The 20,163-nt window shown below is 43.4% G+C and overlaps 1 protein-coding gene across 1 annotated transcript in view; it reads right to left on the bottom strand.

Moving 5' to 3' along the window:
* Nucleotides 1-20,163, bottom strand: part of NHEJ1 (non-homologous end joining factor 1) — a 99,481-nt gene that overhangs the window by 69,385 nt on the left and 9,933 nt on the right. Inside the window, exons 4-5 of the mRNA XM_044304226.1 lie at nucleotides 19,553-19,691; nucleotides 17,817-17,875 (exon numbers count right to left, since the gene is read on the bottom strand). Of these exons, the coding sequence (XP_044160161.1) occupies nucleotides 17,817-17,875; nucleotides 19,553-19,691 (198 nt within the window). The remainder of the gene's footprint in view (nucleotides 1-17,816; nucleotides 17,876-19,552; nucleotides 19,692-20,163) is intronic.

Below are 20,163 nucleotides of genomic sequence, written 5' to 3'. Positions count from 1 at the left end.
AGATAAGTTGCAGTCAGCTGAGCTGAATGATGGAACACAGTAAAAATTCAGATCCTGCTACTAGAGAATCTCAAGGCTGCACAGAGACAGGGGTTCAACATTTTAAATAAGAACTCAAAATGAGTACAATGCAATAAAAAAAAAAATATTGCCCCCAAAGCCTTTAAAGTGTTGTCAACCGGCCTTCACAGAATAAATCTAGCTAATAAAGTAAAGTAGAGAGATTTTACATTCAGAAGACCTTGGAGAAGCATATAAGAGCATTGATGATGAGCTTATAATAGTGCAGGGGCGTTATAAGAGGGGCGGCTGGTATCAGTCGCATATATGGATGTAAATACATCAGAAGGTTCTCTGCACTGGAGATATATGACAGAAAGCAGTGATCAGGGGGCATGGAGTCATCCTATTGAAGAACACTACAATCAGCCCCATCTCCTACCCAGAGAATGATAGATTACATTAGTATGTACAGTATATGGAAAAAATATGGACTCTAGGTGTACCTGTTCTTCTGATCAATGGGGATCCCAGTGGTCAGACCCCGCTGATCACACACATCCCCTATCCTGAGGCTAGGGAATTAGTTTGAATTTTGGGATAACCCCCTTAAAGGCCAAGAACACCTTTGAGCACAATTTTTCTAGGATTGCATTTTACTCATTTTGGGCTCAAAAGAATTTTGTCAATTGGTCTTTATTAAAAGTTTTCAGAAGTTTTTGTCCTACAGGGTTAAATTTCAGCCTAGCTGCAGATTATCTTACTTTGAGCTTCACACTGAGCCTTCTGATACCTGCACATATAGCCCTTATCTCTGAATTCTTGACAGCTCATTATCACTCATTTCAATTACATTCTTATCAGTTTGATAGCAGTTTAGCCACAATGAGTGTTGAGTGTATGAGTAGTGTTGAGCGAACTTGTGTTTTAAGTTCGGCGTCTAAAGTTCGGGATCAGGTTATCGAAGAATCACGTTATAGATTCCGCTACCCCGGACCAAGTTATGGTCCGTGGTAGCGGAATCCATAACGCGATTCTTCGATAACCTGATCCCGAACTTTAGACGTCGAACTTAAAACACAAGTTCGCTCAACACTATTTATGAGCTGTCAGCAGTTCAGAGATAAGGGCTACACATGGAGCTGTCACAGCAGCAACCTGACGGCTCACTATAAAACTGAAAGTAAGATTCTCTGCAGAAAGGCTGAAACTTAAACCTATAGGACAAAAACTGCAGAAATTTTTTAATAAAGACCGATTAAAAAAATTATTTTGGGCCCAGAATTAGTAAAATACATATATTTAAAAAAAATTGCCCCTGAAGTTGTTTATAGGCTTTTACTCTAGATACAATCTTTGAGTATATTACTAAGAATCAGAAACTGTCATGTAACATATCGTATCAACTGCCATTTCAATAGAGGCATAATTTGGGGGGCGGCGAGGGCTTCTAAATGCGTCCCCGGCAGCAGCTGATGAGGGCGGTCAGAGCGGCATTAATAAAGCTTCTGTCCTGGCCGCCACTGTTTACCGTGATGCTGTTTTTAACTCTCCGAGGTTTCTTCATTTTCCAGGACAGCAAACACTGAATCTTCTCTTTCTAGATTTTACTCTCTCTGACTAATCGGCCTGAAGCTGCACATGGAGCAGAGCAGTCCTGTCCGCTGCCATGTCACTGTGGCCCCTGGGCCCCTCGTACAAACACTTATATTGCAAAATCTGAACCCCCCCTCCCAGCTCTAGACCAGGTAACTCCCTGCATCTCTTTCCCCCCATGTTCTTCCTGTATGCCCCCCCCCCCCCTCTGAAATAAAGGGGCTTCTGTATTTATGTAAAGCAAGCATGTCAAACTCAAAGGCTAACATGGGCCAAAAAAAAAAAATTTAAGTTTATGTGGGCCGCATAAAAAAAAAAAACGCCTGGCCGTGCGGAGGCGTGCGGATCCGTCCAGACTTACAATGGAAGTCAATAGGGACGGATCCGTTTGAAGATGACACAATATGGCTCAATCTTCAAACGGATCCGTCCCCCATTGACTTTCAATGTAAAAGTCTGGACGGATCCGTTCAGGCTACTTTCACAGTTAGAATTTTTTTTACAATATAATGCAGACGGATCCGTTCTGAATGCAAGTGTGAAAGTAGCCTTAGGGGCGAGAACCTGGGATCTTTCATCCCTTGTCCTATTCAGCTCTATCAGGGTGAATAGGACTTCACACTGTCCCTGCTGCTCTGTGCCTTGTGCACACAGTATCAGGGATGTTACCATGGCAACCAGGGCTTCTGTAGCGTACTGGCTGCCATGGTAACTGATCGGAGCCCCAGGCTTACACAGCTGGGGCTCCGATCAGAAGCTGCCACTGCACCACCAATGAGGGGGAGGGGAGAGGTCCCTGTGGCCACTGCCACCAATGATTTCAATACTGGGGGGGTTGAGAGGGGCTGGCGCACTGTGCCACCAATGATTTTAATGGGATGGGGGGGTTGAGGGGGGGGGCACACTGCACCACCAATGATAAATTACCCCTTTATACAGGAGGCGGGTACTGGCAGATCAGCAGTTAACCCCTCAGGTGCGGCACCTAAGGGGTTAACTGCCTCTGATCGCAGCTCCCTGTCAGGGGCAGGGTGCCGGCAATGCGATTCTGCTGCCGGCACCCGCCTCCTGTATTGTGTTAAACTACTTTCACTATCAGGCCACACAGAGCGGCGCCCAGCGATGCCCCAGCACTCACCATTAGTCCTGGGCGCCGCTTGTTCGACTGCAGTGCTCCATTACTGTCTCCTCTCCTGCTCCACATGCTGCTGATTACTATCGGAGCGATGGGAGGAGACATCAGCTTCACTAGTGGGCGTTCCTTCTTCCTGGCTGTAGCGCTGTCCAATCGCAGCGCAGGGAGAAGGAACGCCCACTAGTGAAGCTGATGTCTCCTCCCATCGCTCCGATAGTAAGCAGCATGTGGAGCAGGAGAGGAGACAGTAATGGGGCACTGCGGGCGAACGGAGCGGCACCCAGGACAAATGGTGAGTGCTGGGCGCCGCTCTGTGTGGAAATAGTCCAATCATTGGTGGCGCAGTGCGCCCCCCCTCTATTCTCATTGGTGGCGCAGTGCGCCCGCCCCTCCTCCCCCCCTCTATTCTCATTGGTGGCGCAGTGCGCCCACCCCTCCTCTCCCCCCCCCTCCTCTCCCCCCCCCTCTCTTCTCATTGGTGGCAGCGGCAGCAGCACAGGGGGAGGGAGGACAGCTTCCTTCTCCCCGTGCTGCTGAGAGAACATGAGCGCGCCGATAGCAGCGCGCTCATGTTCAGAAATACTTGCCGGGCCGCAAAAATATTCATTGCGGGCCGCATGCGGCCCGCGGGCCGCATGTTTGACACCCATGATGTAAAGGAAGTTGATACATTGTATTGGAAAACGTTCTATATTATTTCTGTATCAGCTATACTTCCTTTTCTGGACCTTCTTTTCCATCTCCATCCCCATCCCCATCTCCTGGTTGAAGTTGATAGGCAGGTGTCTTTTTTTCAACTGCTTGTTGTCAGTGAATGAAAGCATTCATATTCATATCCAAATGCTGAAAATCACCTCTGATCATGCCGAACCAACACGGTACATAGCTGGCAAGACTAAACAGACACAGTGGATTTTACAGCAGATATTTCATGCAAATTGCAAATTTACAGCACGAGTGGAAATCAGAGTTTGCTGTGAATTTTCGCCCTGTGCAATGCCAAGGATAAAATCTGCTGCAAAATCTGAGACAAAATCTGTATTTAATGCGTGGATGTAAATTCTGCAGATTCCCAACTAAATCGGCAGTGGTTCATTTCTAGACTTATGGCAGAGTCTAACGCCCGTGTGAGCAGGACCAAGGCCTCTGACAAGACAGAGCTGTGTGCACGGAGGATGCAATGCTCGCTTGTATGGAGCCATATCTGCTCTATGTTCTGCGCTCCATCAGGTGCCATATGTAAGGATATTCTCCCCTAGAAGCAATACTTCCTTATATCACCGTACATACAGAGTCCTATGGGATTACATAGAAATGTTACGGGGGCTCCGTGCTTAGCACTGGTGTCTTGCAGCACTGGGGTCCTGGGTTCAATTCTGACCAAGGACGACATCTGCATGGAGTTTGTATCTTCTCCCCGTGTTTGCATGGGTTTCCTCCGGGTTCTCCGGTTTCCTCCCACACTCCATAGACTTAGATTGTGAGCCCCATTAGGGACAGAGGATGATAATGTCCATAAAGCACCACAGTATATGACCGTGTAATATATAAGCAAGTAAAATAAATAGGTAACAATATGGACAAGATAAATTATCAACCTAAACATTACTTTCATGTCTGGTTTCTACATAGCAACAAGTTACAAGAAAGAGCACAAACTTAAAGGGGTTATCCAAAGTCTAAAACATGCCCCCCAATGCCCGGGCCCCTCATATAGATTATACTTACCCGGCTGCCCTGATCCCGGCACGACCGCCGCTGCATCTCCCCGTCACGCAGAACAAAACATCCGGGGATGGGGGAAGCAGCCAATAGCAGACCGCAACAGGGATGAGCCTCCCTAGTGTCACCCGGTAAGTGTAATCTATATGAGGGGTCTGGGCATTGGGGGGCATGTTTATACTTTAAAGGGGTTGTCTGGTCCATGAAGCATATTCACTATTTCCATTCTATTTAAAAAAAACAATCCAATGAAGAGTTATGACAGGTGCATGCATAGTATAGCACCACCTGGTGTTTAAAGGGAATAGCAATGTGCATGTCCACCTAGTGAGCTAATACTAGCGGTCACACATGCTCAGTCACTCTCCCCACAGCCAGGACTCTGCATTGTGATCCTCTGATCACTCCAGGGCAGTCAAAAGAAACTGCTTTCTGCCCCGCCTTTCAGGGAAGGAGAAGAGCCTCGCAATAACAGGAAAGCCGAGTAAATCGCCTCTAAGGACTGACTGGTGAGCAAGCAAGTAGTATTTCTCTTCACTTACCCAGACACATGGTACAATTATCATCCAACCTTGAGCACTGGGAATTTAATGGGGACTATGCTTGCAGCTACCAGAGGTGGAAGGAGACTTACTAGACCAACTAATGGGGACTACATTTACAGCTGCTAGAGAGGGAAGGAGACTGATTGGGAACTATATTTACAGTCTGATATGAGCACTTAATGGGGGCTACATTTACAGCTTCTGGAGAGGGAAAGGTGCAGACTAGGAAGTTACTAGGGACTATATTTACTGTCGTACTAGAGCACTCAACGTGGACTAAATTTACAGCTACTAGAGAGGGAAGGACACTGACTGCAAACTTACTGGGGAATATATTTACAATCTGACTAAATCACCCTAATGGGAATGACTAGGAAATTACTAGGGACTATAGTTACAGCTGTCAGAGAGGGAAAAATACTGCCTGGGGATTTACAGAGGACTTTATTTACAGCTGCCAGAGGAGGAAGGAGACTGACTAGTGGTGATGTGAATGGAGTGAGGGAAACTGAAAGACAAATAGAGTGAATGCAAAGGGTTCTAAGAGGGGTAAGGTAAAAGCAGAGAATCTGAGTAATGCCCAGCAGCGGGGCCACACTAGAACCAATAACAAGTGCTGCTGAGAGGGCCACAGAAGAGAAAAACATTTTTTGTCTTTTTTTGTTTGTAGAAAGCGAGGAGGAGACACTTTATTGGGCACAGGTTGGACCCGCTCCCGGAGCAGGCAGAAAGAGAAACAATATGCATTGTCCAATGGCCAGACTCCAAAAAAACACATAGGCACTACACACAATTTCTTGCTGCCTGAGGGGGGGTTGGATTTTTTTTTCTTTTTGCAATGTGAATGAGCCCTATAGATGAGCAGCCACTTCTGCAACCATCCTATGCACAGAGACCTTGCACACTGTGGCCATGTTTTTTGTCTGCGGGTAACACGAGGGGGGTTGTGTTGAAGACTCACATACGCATTGTGTACAAAGCAATGAACATGGAAGGTCGGCCCTGGAGCCGAGGTGTATAAAGAGGTGTGTGTGGGGGAAGCTCTCTGCCTATTCTGGGTTCGTTCCGTGGGTAAACACAGAGGTGACTCACAGCCCAACGCCTTTTAGGAAAATGTGGGTCGCCGCAAACAAGGCCAAAGGAGGGAAAGTAACAAGGATGTGCTCTCAGTGCTGAGACGGTAAACAGCAGGTGGGGTATTTATTATTGTCCGGTAACACCACGTTACACATGACCGCGCCTGACTCGCGCCAAACCGCTTGTGTACGCCAATATAACCATGGAGTCTTTTTTTTTATTTATTTTTTACAAGAGGGCACATGTTATAAATGGGTTTCTATTGAATGGCCTGCAGAAATGTACACAATACACGGCCAATGTTTTCAATTAAATAACGGAAAGACCATTCCCCTGTTAATTCACTGGTTTACCCTTGATTTTCATGTGCCGCCACTTAAGCCCTGTCAAGACATCCAGTGCAGACTGAGGCTGGCCTGCGAAGGGCCCACCATAGAAAATCCTGACCATCAGCTGTTATCACTGGAGTAAGATGTGGCTGGCCTCACAGTGTCCTCTGCAGGACAAATGCAGTATTACATGCAATCTATGGCCGGCTGAGTCTGCCCTAGAGGTGTTCGTTATTAGTGACTCTCCCTCTCTGGCTAATAGAAGGGGGTCCTAACCATCCCCTATAACGTCCTATACCATATATCTTCATGTTACCCCTTTAAAGGGGTCTCATCATGGACAATGGGGGCATATTGCTAGGATATGCCCCCATTGTCTTATAGGTGTGGGACCCGCACCTATATCGATAATGGAGCCCCACAAGGTGGTGGCTGGAGGACTCCGATTCTGGCCACCACCAAGCCGGCTCCCCATAGAAGTGAATGGGAGCGTACCGCACATGCACGGACCCGCTCCCATTCATTTCTATGGGGCCGACAGAAATAGCTGGGCCCCATAGAAAATTAATGGAGGCCGGCTGCGCATGCACAGTACGCCCTCCTTCACTTGCGGGTCTCCATTCTCGATATAGGTGTGGGACCCGCACCTATAAGACAATGGAGGCAAATCCTAGCAATATGCCTCCATTGTCCATGATGAGACAACCCCTTTAATTCCCAAAATATTGTTCATAGAGGTGTGTGGGGGGGGGGGGGGCTCCTTTTAATGCTGTTATGATCTTCATTGTCTATTGGGAGTCTCCTCAGTCTAAAATCAACTTCCCGTTTCAGCATAAGCTCAGACTGCTGCTTTCTTCACCTCCCTCATGCTTTACACTGCAGCTCTGCTTGTCTGCTGTGAACAAGCTGCTCAGTAGGTAGTCAAAGCTAATTTCTATTCCATTTCAGTGGAAGGATTATAAACTAGCAGAGACTGATTAAAAAGAAGAGGAGAGGAGCCCGCAGACCTGCCTTAAGGCCTCATGCACACGACCGTTGTTGTGTCCCGTGTCCGTTGTTCCATTTTCTGTGATTTTCTGCGGACCCATTGACTTTTAATGGGTCCGTGGAAAACTCGGCTAATGCACCGTTTGTCATCCATGTCCGTGATCCGTGTTTCCAGTCCGTGAAAAAAATATGACCTGTCCTATTTTCTTTCACGGACAACGGTTCGCGGACCCATTCAAGTCAATGGATCAGTGAAAAAACACGGAGGCACACAAGATTGTCATCCGCGTCCGTGTCCGTATCATTTGCATGGCAAACTTGACTTAGATTTTTTTTTTTACTTTCCTTCATGTCTGGAGATCCTCCAAAAATAAAGATAGACACACGGAAACAAAAACGGACACGGATCACGGAACAACGGAACCCCTTTTTGCGGACCGCAAAAAAATACTGTCGTGTGCATGAGGCCTAAAGGGAATGTTCAGGATTAGGGATGAGCGAACTTCTGTTTTCAAGTTCTGGTCCATGGTAACGGAATCCATAACAGAATTCTTAGGGTCCATTCACACGTCCGTAAGTGTTTTGCGGATCCGCAAGACACGGACACCTGCAATGTGCGATCCGCAATTTGCGGACCGCACATCACAGACACTATAATAGAAAACGCCTTTTCTGGTCCGCAATTGCGGACAAGAACAGGACATGTTCTATTTTTTTCAGGAACGAAATTGCGGATCCCGAAAAAACGGATCCCGATCCCGAAAATGCGGATGCGGATCCAGGAAATGTGGATTTGCATCCGTTCCAGCCCCATTGAAAATGAATAGGTCCGCAAATTGCGGAACAAATTACGGACCCAAATTACGGACGTGTGAATGGACCCTTAGATATCCCGAACTTGAAAACAGAAGTTCGTTCAACACTTTTCAGGATTACAAAAATATGGCCACTTTCTTCCAGAAACAATGTAACACACGTCCGTGTCTGAGCTGTGTGACAGGCATTGTTTCTGGAAGAAAGCAGCCATAGCTCTCTTTTTTTTATTTTTTATCCTGGACATACCCTTTAAATTTAAAGGGATAGTGCAATACAAGTTGCTGTTTGTCCCGTAAAGTATTTGTTAAAATGCTAAATAAAATTCCCAGGACGGAGAGAATTTAAAAAAAGTTATTACACCTACTTTTTTATGTGCCCCCCCTTCCCTTTTCTAAATCTATTTCTGTATAACACTTTCTAACAACTCTTTTCTGTCACCTCGGCCTCGGGGGAGAGTTTCAGCAGACTGTTATATTCACTTTTTGACTCTCGCTAATTTGTTGACTTAGCAGCGTGTCTCCTTCCAGCGGCTAATTGACTGCTACTGGGCAGCCAGCGATTCCTCTGAAGATCTGCACATACTTTACCCGGCTCCTTTAACTAATAAAATTTATATACGTTTATATACATACAGACACATACACACAAAGTTTTATTAACAGTTTGTACAGTAGTTTCGGCTTCGGGCCAGGAACCTTTTTTTTTTTTTTTTTCCTTATTTTTCCTTATTTTTTTTTTTTCCTCCTCGAGAACAAAGTTTAAAACCGTTCCGAAGCCAAAAACATCACTTTGGACTCTATTAGCTTTTACCTCTCGGCCTCGGCCCCCAGGCTAAATATGGATATGTGGCTATTTTAATGGTTTTATGGTCGACATGAATGAACCGAGCCTCTCCGCGGACGCAAACAAGTAGACAGACGCGTTTATAGAGACGGCACCGAGAAAATATGGATGAAAACGGCCAAACAGATTATCGACTGGCAAAAAGGGGGGTTTTCTTGTGTTGAAATGTTAAATGTTAAAATGTCACAGAGAAGGTTCTTATTTTCCTGAGATTAGATGAAGGTTTGCCAGTGGCGTCGCTTTTTTGACCAAAAATTGAACCTTTGAAGTAGAAAAGGTGCTAGTAAAATCACAGGAGCACGAGGCACAGAGGATCTCCTGCCTCACTCACCGCTCAGTGCGAACAGTCACCTCCCAAAATATTCCATAATGTATCCACTAAAAGATCGAGGAGATCAACAATATGGCTGCCCTTACAGTGAGGCCGTCACCTATCTTATCTCATATCTATCTATCTCATATCTATCTATCTCATATCTATCTATCTATCTATCTCATATCTATCTATCTATCTCATATCTATCTATCTATCTATCTATCTCATATCTATCTATCTATCTCATATCTATCTATCTCATATCTATCTATCTCATATCTATCTATCTCATATCTATCTATTATCTATCTATCTCTATCTATCTACAGTCATGTGAAAAAATTAGGACACCCTTTGAAAGCATGTGGTTTTTTGTAACATTTTTAATAAAAGGTTATTTCATCTCCGTTTCAACAATACAGAGAGATTAAAGTAATCCAACTAAACAAAGAAAACTGAAGAAAAGTCTTTTCAAGATCTTCTGTAAATGTCATTCTACAAAAATGCCTATTCTAACTGAGGAAAAAGATAGGACACCCTTGCCCCTAATAGCGAGTGTTACCTCCTTTGGCTGAAATAACTGCAGTGAGACGGTTCTTGTAGCCATCTACCAGTCTTCGACATCGGTCTGAGGAAATTTTACCCCACTCCTCAATGCAGAACTTTTTCAGCTGTGAGATGTTTGAGGGGTTTCTTGCACGTACAGCCCTTTTCAAGTCACCCCACAGCATCTCAATGGGATTCAAATCTGGACTTTGACTTGGCCATTCCAGGACTCTCCATTTCTTCTTTTTCAGCCAATCTTTGGTTGATTTACTAGTATGTTTTGGGTCATTGTCATGTTGCATGGTCCAGTTCCGCTTCAGCTTTAATTTTCTAACTGATGGTCTCACATGTTCTTCAAGCACCTTCTGATACACAGTAGAATTCATCGTGGATTCTATGATGGTGAGCTGACCAGGTCCTGCTGCAGCAAAGCAGCCCCAAACCATGACACTTCCACCTCCATGCTTCACAGTTGGTATGAGGTTCTTTTCTTGGAATGCTGTGTTTGGTTTACGCCAAACATGTCCTCTGCTGTTGTGTCCAAATAATTCAATTTTGGACTCATCTGTCCAAAGAACATTATTCCAGAAGTCCTGGTCTTTGTCAACTTTATCTCTGGCAAATGTCAGTCTGGCCTCGATGTTTCTCTTGGAAAGCAAAGGTTTCCTCCTTGCACACCTCCCATGCAAGTTAAACTTGTACAGTCTCTTTCTGATTGTAGAGGCATGTACTTCTACATCAACAGTAGCCAGAGCCTGCTGTAGTTCTCGAGATGACACTTTAGGGTTTTTGGAGACCTCTTTTAGCATCTTGCGGTCTGCTCTTGGGGTGAACTTGCTGGGGCGACCAGTCCTGGGCATGTTGGCAGTTGTTTTGAAAGCCCTCCACTTGTAGACTATCTTCCGGACAGTGGAATGGCTGATTTCAAAATCTTTTGAGATCTTTTTAAATCCCTTCCCAGACTCATAGGCTGCTACAATCTTTTTTCTGAAGTCCTCTGACAGCTCTTTTGCTCTCACCATGGTGCTCACTCTCACTTCAACAGTCAGGAGCACACCAAACTAAATGTCTGAGGTTTAAATAGGGCAAGCCTCATTCAACATGCAGAGTAACGATCTACTAATTATGTGCACCTGGTGTGATATACCTGTGTGAGATCTGAGCCAATTTAAGAGGGAATACATGTGAGGGTGTCCTATCTTTTTCCTCAGTTAGAATAGGCATTTTTGTAGAATGACATTTACAGAAGATCTTGAAAAGACTTTTCTTCAGTTTTCTTTGTTTAGTTGGATTACTTTAATCTCTCTGTATTGTTGAAACGGAGATGAAATAACCTTTTATTAAAAATGTTACAAAAAACCACATGCTTTCAAAGGGTGTCCTAATTTTTTCACATGACTGTATATCTATCTATCTCATATCTATCTATTATCTATCTATCTCTATCTATCTATCTATCTATCTCATATCTATCTATCTATCTCATATCTATCTATTATCTATCTATCTATCTCTATCTATCTATATCTATCTATCTATCTCATATCTATCTATCTATCTCATATCTATCTATTATCTATCTATCTATCTCTATCTATCTCTATCTATCTATCTCTATATCTATCTATCTCTATATCTATCTATCTCTATCTATCTCATATCTATCTATCTCTCTATCTCTATCTATCTATCTCTATCTATCTATCTCTATATCTATCTATCTCTATATCTATATCTATCTATCTCATATCTATCTATCTCTCTATCTCTATCTATCTATCTCATATCTATATCTATCTATCTATCTCTATATCTATCTATCTCTATCTCTCTCTATATCTATATCTATCTATCTCTATATCTATATCTATCTATCTCATATCTATCTATCTCTATCTATCTATCTATCTCATATCTATATCTATCTATCTATCTCATATCTATTAATCTATTTATCTATCTATCTCATATCTATCTATCTATCTCTCTATCTATCTATCTCTCTATCTATCTCTATCTATCTATCCTGTATTTACTGATAATTCAGAAAGTCTGATAATGCGCCGCTTGTTACAGCTTTGAATTGTAATAAATTGTAGAATTTCAGAAATCCAGAAGCAGAAATCAGCCGCAGCAGCAGATCCTGCTCTCATATAATTTTAGGATTTGGTCCGGATGATTCTTGACCATTTTACATTCTTTTCCGTGTCTGATAATCCATCACAATACTAAATCCCGACACTTTACCATGACCGCCTGATAATTCAAAATGTCTCAAACCCTAAACGTTTTCACATGATCCCGAATCTTAGAAATGTTGCAAATTGCTGAATACAGCGCAGGCGGCATAGTAAAGTAAATGCGGCACAACTTGCTAGATTCATTTCTCTACAAATCAATATTGTGCACAAGCAGTAAATAAATTTGGCGCATTTTCCGGCTCCTCTTATCTACGACCCTCTGTTCCAGATGTATTTTAAGACAGATGTAAAAAATATCTAAAACACTAAATAACTGAGGCAAGGGCCATTTTATGGTGCAGTCTGCAACAGGATTCTGCAGTGTTTTGCTCAGTAACTTTCCAGCGCAGTTGTACAATCCTCACTACAGATCAATATTAGGGATTATTGAAGTATTGTAAAATTCGATTTGGCTGAATTTCTCACAAAAAATTAGCTTTGCAATGAATTAGTTCATCACAAAGCACATTTCTTTATATGTAGCGGGCGCAATGATGGGCAACAGCGATTGCGCTGTTCCACATCATTGTACCCCTCAGATGCCGCGTTCATAGCTGATTGCGGCATCTGACACCAATAATACAGTGTAAAATAAAAAAATGCAAAAATTATACTTACCCTCATTCATTTGATCGCGACCAGCCGGCCGCCAGCTTGATTGAAAATCTAGCATGAAATCCAGCGCGGCCCGTGACGGCGTCATCACGTCGGGTGGCGTGGTGACATCATACTTCACTGTCCAGGGGAATTCGTGCAAGATCCTCAATCAAGCTGGTGGCAGCCGGCTCGTCGCGATCAAATACATGGGGTTAACCCCTTCCTGACCGCAATACAGCTATTTACGTCGGTGGTCGGAAGGGCGAAAAGGGCACTATAGTAACCAGGTGCCTGCTGTTTCATACAGCAGGGACCCGTGACCAGCGGTAATGCCGATCGCAGACATTGAACATTTCAGATGCTGTGGTCAATCCTGACCATGGGCATCTGAATGCTGAAAACCCAGAAGCACAGGGTGTGATCGGGCTCCCCCCAGCGGGGATTGTGGAGCGTGGGTGTGTTAGCAGCAGCCACTGTCCTCCTATGTAAGAGGAGGCTGCTGGTTAGTAATTTCTATGGAGCACTGCCTGTGGTAGGGCTCCATAGAAATACAGTAAAATCCTCATTGACTCCAATGTTAATGCATTGGAGTCAATGAGAAAATCAACCCCCTTTCCCCAAAACAAAACAAAAAACTAAAATAATAAAAAAAAAAAGGTAAAAAAAATACACATCATAGGTATCCTGGCATGCAAAAATGCCCGTCCTATTAAAATATAAAAAATTTAATCCAATACGGAAAACAGCTAAATAGAAAATAAAAGTGAAAATGGCCGATTCACCTTTTTTCGGTCATTTCTCCTGCCACAAAAAATTAAATAAAAAGTGATCAAAAAGTCGTACACACCCTAAAATAGTATCACTGAAAAGTACAGATCACCTCGCAAAAAATGAGTCTTCACACAGCTCTGCACACATAAATACAAAAAAAAGTTATAGGGGTCAAAATATGGAGACTAAAAGAATATTTTTATTTTTTTTCAAGGTTGTTATTTTATTTTTTCAGTATAAAAACGCAATAAAAAAATACATATGTGGTATTGCCTGGATTCATACTGACCTGGAGAATAAAACTAACTGGTCAGTTTTATGGTATAGGGAACGACGTGAAAAACAAAACCCCAAAAAATTGTTGTGGAATTGCGTTTTTTTTCTCTCCAAATTTCACCCTATTTAGATTTTTTTTTCCGCTCCCCACCACATTGTATGCAACCGTAAATAGTGCCATTAGAAAGGGCATCTTGTCCCGTAAACAAACAAGCCATCATACAGCTATGTGAATAGAAAAATAAAAAAAGTTATGGCTTTGGGAAGTTATGGCTTTGGGAGGGCTGGAAGAAAAAATGAAAATGAAAACACTGAAAAAAATCGCCCGGTCATGAAAGGGTTAAGTATGATTTTATGTATTTAAATTTTTTTGTACCACCATCCAGAGAAAATAGATTTGCTACCATGAAGCACGTGGAAATTCGGATCGAAGTCTTCATCTCGCTCAACACTAATCAGTATGTGATTTTCAAAAAATATTACAAACAAAAATGCTAATAATGCACCAATAAATAACTAAACTACAATTATAAAAGAATATTAAGAAATTCTGCAAAAAAAAAAAAAAGAAACCGCTTGCACAAAACGCAGTAGAAGGGTTACCCTGCAGCCCGGATTACGCCTGCGTGCAATGCGTTGGGGCGGCCGCCAGCTCCATGTGTGGTTGACAATGATGTAAGAGAAACAATCAGACGTCGCTTATTATCGAGAAGAGAGACAAAAAAGAAATAGGAACCAGAAATAATATTCTCTGATCGAGCGGCGGCTGAGACCAAAGAGGCGATTTACGGTTCACACACTCAGCTGCGCAAAAAGACCCAGATCCAAAAACAGCAAGTGACGTCACCATCAACAACAAACCTACGTGCGGCCCCTTTAATTCGCAGGTGAAGGTTAATTAAGACTTTGCCGGCTGTTAATCTTGCCGGGGCGGGTACGATATTTGTTTTTTATTTGTTTACTTTCCAAACAGTTTTAATTACTCATACGCCCGCACACAAGGCCCGCGCTCCGAGCAGCGCAATATTCTCAGACCTGCCCCAGACCTGAGGCCTCCCGTGATTGGCTGCTGCTGTGCAAAGTGCAACGGCTTCATAAAGGGGTGCTCCAGCAAATAAAAATTAATCATCGTGTAATGAAGGTATGCCATTGTCAGTATAGTTTCTTAATCACTTCCTTGTTGTTTTCAGGATCACTGCTTGCTGTCATTCAAAAGGCAAGTTCATTGTTTACAGTCATGTGATGAACACCGAGCTTGTTACAGGCATAGGAGCTCTGTTTTATAAAGAGCTGCTAATGTTTATTTGATGAATTGATAATATCTCTATAAAGTGCAACCTCACTTATAATCACCATTATACAGACAATATACAGTATGAAATAATAAGTGCAGTCACTATATACATGCATTACTTATCCTGTACTCCAGCAGAATAGTGAGTGCAGCTCTGGAGTATAATACAGGATGTAACTCGGGATCAGTACAGGATTATTAATGTATGAACACAGTGACTGCACCAGCAGAATAGTGAGTGCAGCTCTGGAGTATAATGCAGGATGTAACTCAGGATCAGTACAGGATAAGTAATGTATGTACACAGTGACTGCACCAGCAGAATAGTGAGTGTAGCTCTGGAGTATAATACAGGATGTAACTCGGGATCAGTACAGGATAAGTAATGTATGTACACAGTGATTGCACCAGCAGAATAGTGAGTGCAGCTCTGGAGTATAATACAGGATGTAACTCGGGATCAGTACAGGATAAGTAATGTATGTGCACAGTGACTCCACCAGCAGAATAGTGAGTGCAGCTCTGGATTATAATACAGGATGTAACTCAGGATCAGTACAGGATGAGTAATGTATGTACACAGTGACTGCACCAGCAGAATAGTGAGTGCAGCTCTGGAGTATAATACAGGATGTAACTTATTGACAAAAAAAATAAAATACTGCACAATGAAGGAGTTGTTGTCATGCAGCTTTCTATGTGTGAATGTAATAATAATAAATATATGCGATTATAATATTAGATCGAAAGGAAAAGTTTTTGGGAAAAAACTGTACAATTAAAATGAGGCTGTAAGGACCCTGTTGGGATACAAGATGAGATACGGCCTCTCATCTAGCGGTGGCCTAACAGGGTCCTGGAGCCTCCCTTCAGTTGTAGTCTGACCGAGGAAACGTCTCCTTTCTTCTAATATTATAATCACTTTCATTTATCAACTGCTTCTTCGTGTGGGATTTTCATAGTCAATGACTGTATATTTCTACAGTTTTTTTTTTTACAGCATCTGATGGGATCCAACTGGTCATCCTGGTTTACAAACCTCTCTATTGACTGCGCGCCAGTTTTCAATGCTCCTGTATAATCTCAGCGTTAGCACCTTCTCCTGTGGCCCTTGATTATCTGGTTAAAATAAATTGGACCTCCATCTCCTCATGACACCCCAGACTATGGGAACGCGCGGGCAGGAGGCAAGTCCCTGCAGACCTGGATGTTTATATGCACACGCCTTGTATAAGGTGTGTGCTGAAGTCATACCGGAGAACAAGCTCATGCCAACTGGTGCCACCTCTAATTATGTGCATGAGCTTTATCATGTACACGCCGGAAGATGAATGCCATCCACAAAACCACGGCTAAAGTGCGATTTACCCCATGAAGTGCAATAGTCAGTGTCTCAGAGCCTGACATACACTCACCTAAAGAATTATTAGGACCACCATACTAATACGGTGTTGGACCCCCTTTTGCCTTCAGAACTGCCTTAATTCTACGTGGCATTGATTCCACAAGGTGCTGATAGCATTCTTTAGAAATGGTGGCCCATATTGATAGGATAGCATCTTGCAGTTGATGGAGATTTGAGGGATGCACATCCAGGGCACGAAGCTCCCGTTCCACCACATCCCAAAGATGCTCTATTGGGTTGAGATCTGGTGACTGTTGGGGCCATTTTAGTGCAGTGAACTCATTGTCATGTTCAAGAAACCAATTTGAAATGATTCGAGCTTTGTGACATGGTGCATTATCCTGCTGGAAGTAGCCATCAGAGGATGGGTACATGGTGGTCATGAAGGGATGGACATGGTCAGAAACAATGCTCAGGTAGCCCGTGGCATTTAAACGATGGCCAATTGGCACTAAGGGGCCTAAAGTGTGCCCAGAAACATCCCCCACACCATTACACCACCACCACCAGCCTGCACAGTGGTAACAAGGCATGATGGATACATGTTCTCATTCTGTTTACGCCAAACTCAGACTCTACCATTTGAATGTCTCAACAGAAATCGAGACTCATCAGACCAGGCAACATTTTTCCAGTCTTCAACAGTCTAATTTTGGTGAGCTCGTGCAAATTGTAGCCTCTTTTTCCTATTTGTAGTGGAGATGAGTGGTACCCGGTGGGGTCTCCTGCTGTTGTAGCCCATCCGCCTCAAGGTTGTGCGTGTTGTGGCTTCACAAATGCTTTGCTGCAGACCTCGGTTGTAACGAGTGGTTATTTCAGTCAACGTTGCTCTTCTATCAGCTTGAATCAGTCGGCCCATTCTCCTCTGACCTCCAGCATCAACAAGGCATTTTCTCCCACAGGGCTGCCGCATACTGGAGGTTTTTCCCTTTTCACACCATTCTTTGTAAACCCTAGAAATGGTTGTGCGTGAAAATCCCAGTAACTGAGCAGATTGTGAAATACTCAGACCGGCCCGTCTGGCACCAACAACCATGCCACGCTCAAAATTGCTTAAATCACCTTTCTTTCCCATTCTGACATTCAGTTTGGAGTTCAGGAGATTGTCTTGACCAGGACCACAACCCTACATGCATCGAAGCAACTGCTATGTGATTGGTTGACTAGATAATCGCATTAATGAGAAACAGAACAGGTGTTCCTAATAATTCTTTAAGTCAGTGTATAAGTGATTTATTATGGAAAGCATCCTGGTTATGGGTCGTGTTGTGTATAAAGTCAATCTAGGCTTCAGCGTCTGATGGGGAGAATAGACACTCACCTTACTCATGAAAGACTTGAAGAAGGAATTCTCATCAAAAGTCTCTGTTTTTAAGCGATCTGCAGACAAACCGGAAATACATTTGTGAAATGTGCCACAAATAACATACATATTTGAGCTGAAATTAAAATTTTTGTAACATTTTTTTCTTTGTTACTTTGTTTCATCTTGCTACTGTGTACAGTCCTGGGCTCCTGTGAACAAGGCAGACATAGCAGAGCTGGAGAGAGTTCAGAGGAGGGCAACTAAAGAAATAACTGGAATGGGTGGACTACAGGTCCCAGAAAGATTATCAAAATTAGGGTTATTCACTTTAGAAAAAAGACGACTGAGAGGAGATCTAATTACTATGTATAAATATATCAGGGGTCAGTACAGAGATCACTCCCATCATCTATTTATCCCCAGGACGGTGACTGTGACGAGGGGACATCCTCTGCGTCTGGAGGAAAGAAGGTTTGTACACAAACATAGAAGAGGATTCTTTACGGTAAGAGCAGTGAGACTATGGAGCTCTTTACTGTAAGAGCAGTGAGACTATGGACTCTTTACGGTAAGAGCAGTGAGACTATGGAGCTCTCTGCCTGAGGAGGTGGTGATGGGGAGTACAATAAAGGAATTCAGGAGGGGCCTGGATGTATTTCTGGAGTGTAATAATATTACAGGCTATAGCTACTAGAGAGGGGTCGCTGATCCAGGGAGTTATTCTGATGCCTGATTGGAATTTGTTTTTCCCCTAAAGTGGGGAAAATTGGCTTCTACCTCACTGGGGCTTTTTGCCTTCCTCTGGAGGAACCTGCAGGATGACAGAGTGAACTGGATGGACGGAGGGCTTTTTTCAGCCTTACAAACTATGTTACATAGAAAGAAAATGACGAATTCTTCACCATCCGCATCAATGTCCACGTGCTAACGACCACAGCTAGCAGGCAGACATGGATGAATCCGAGTCTTTAAAGGGAACCTGTCATGTTGATTATAATCTAACTAATTATATACAATCATTAACTACTATATTCACTTACTGGTGTGACAGATGGTTACCTCATAATATACACACAAAGATGCCGCATACTAATGAGCTGATTCGAGTCCAGCGTGATGTCATTGAGTCCAGCGTATATTTAATTCAGAGCTATAGCCACTCCCCTGCCCACCTGCTGCTGATTCATATGGAAACAAACTGTCATTCAGCAGCAGGTGGGCGGGGAGAGTCAGGAGCTCATGAATATTCATGACTCATCATCTGGAGTTTTTCAATACAAGATGTTGGCAGATTAAAGAAAGTGACCCAGCATTTTGCTAAGCGAATCAGTCACTTATTTATGTTGCCCTTAGTTAGGACACCGTAAAAATGGTGACAGGTTCCCTTTATAGATCAGGGAAGAAGCACCATCTGGAAGTGTAAAGAGAACTTTGTGCGCTTTTTAATATGAAGTTGGAAAAAAATAAAAAACTTTACTTTTACTCGCTGGATCTGACATTGATTCTAAGAGGCACCATTTACAAGTTGCACAGGATTAGAAAAATGTGGATGTTCTCTTCCTAAAACAGCGCCATGCCTGTCCATAGGTTGTGTGTGGTAGTGCAGCTCTGTCACATTCGCTTTAACGGAGCAGAACTGCAATACCGCACACAACCTGAAGACAGGTGCAGCACTGTTTCTGGAAGAAAGCAACCAAGTTTTTCTAACCCTGCACAATTCTAGCTGTAAGGAGTCTCAGTCGATGCCTTACCCCGGGATAACACAGCTCCGCCCTCCTGATAATCCAGAATTTCTTCATCTTTCCTCCTCAGTAAGGTGCACAGTTCCTGACACTGAGAGTCCAAGGCCTTAGTCATGGCAATCAGAGGCTGCAGGAAGTGGCGGCACACCTGTCAATCAAACAGAGGCGCCATGTAAGGGTCAGATACCAATACAGTACAACATGCGGCTACTACAGGACCTGCAATGGTCTCTACACAATTGCAATTTACCTTAACTGCTACTTGTGGCTCTTTGCATGGTGTGGAACAACAAGTGCCAGCATCTCACACCGGCCAGTTCTAAGGAACTAAATTTGCAAGGCTATGCTGGTGACATACTGCTGGTGGAGCATTTATCGCTCCCTGCCTTTCCCTGAAATATTTATTACCTTCACTGTCCAGAAAAATCATGCAAACATCACTGTGTGACCTCCGCGCCGCCTGCGCAAGTGTCTGCAGATGTTGCAGAACAGATTAGAAGACATTGTAAACTAATCTAGTGAAATGTCGCCACCTAGTGCACAGTCTGCAAACTACAAGATCATTGGAATCAATGAAGATTCTGAACATTCTTGTTTCTGTTCTTACTTCTGTAAAAACT

Source organism: Bufo gargarizans, chromosome 8 (assembly GCF_014858855.1).
Source record: "Bufo gargarizans isolate SCDJY-AF-19 chromosome 8, ASM1485885v1, whole genome shotgun sequence".
NCBI classification, from domain to species: Eukaryota; Metazoa; Chordata; class Amphibia; order Anura; family Bufonidae; genus Bufo; species Bufo gargarizans.
Note: the sequence above shows the minus strand (reverse complement) of the source record. Positions and strands in the feature narration are given on the sequence as shown.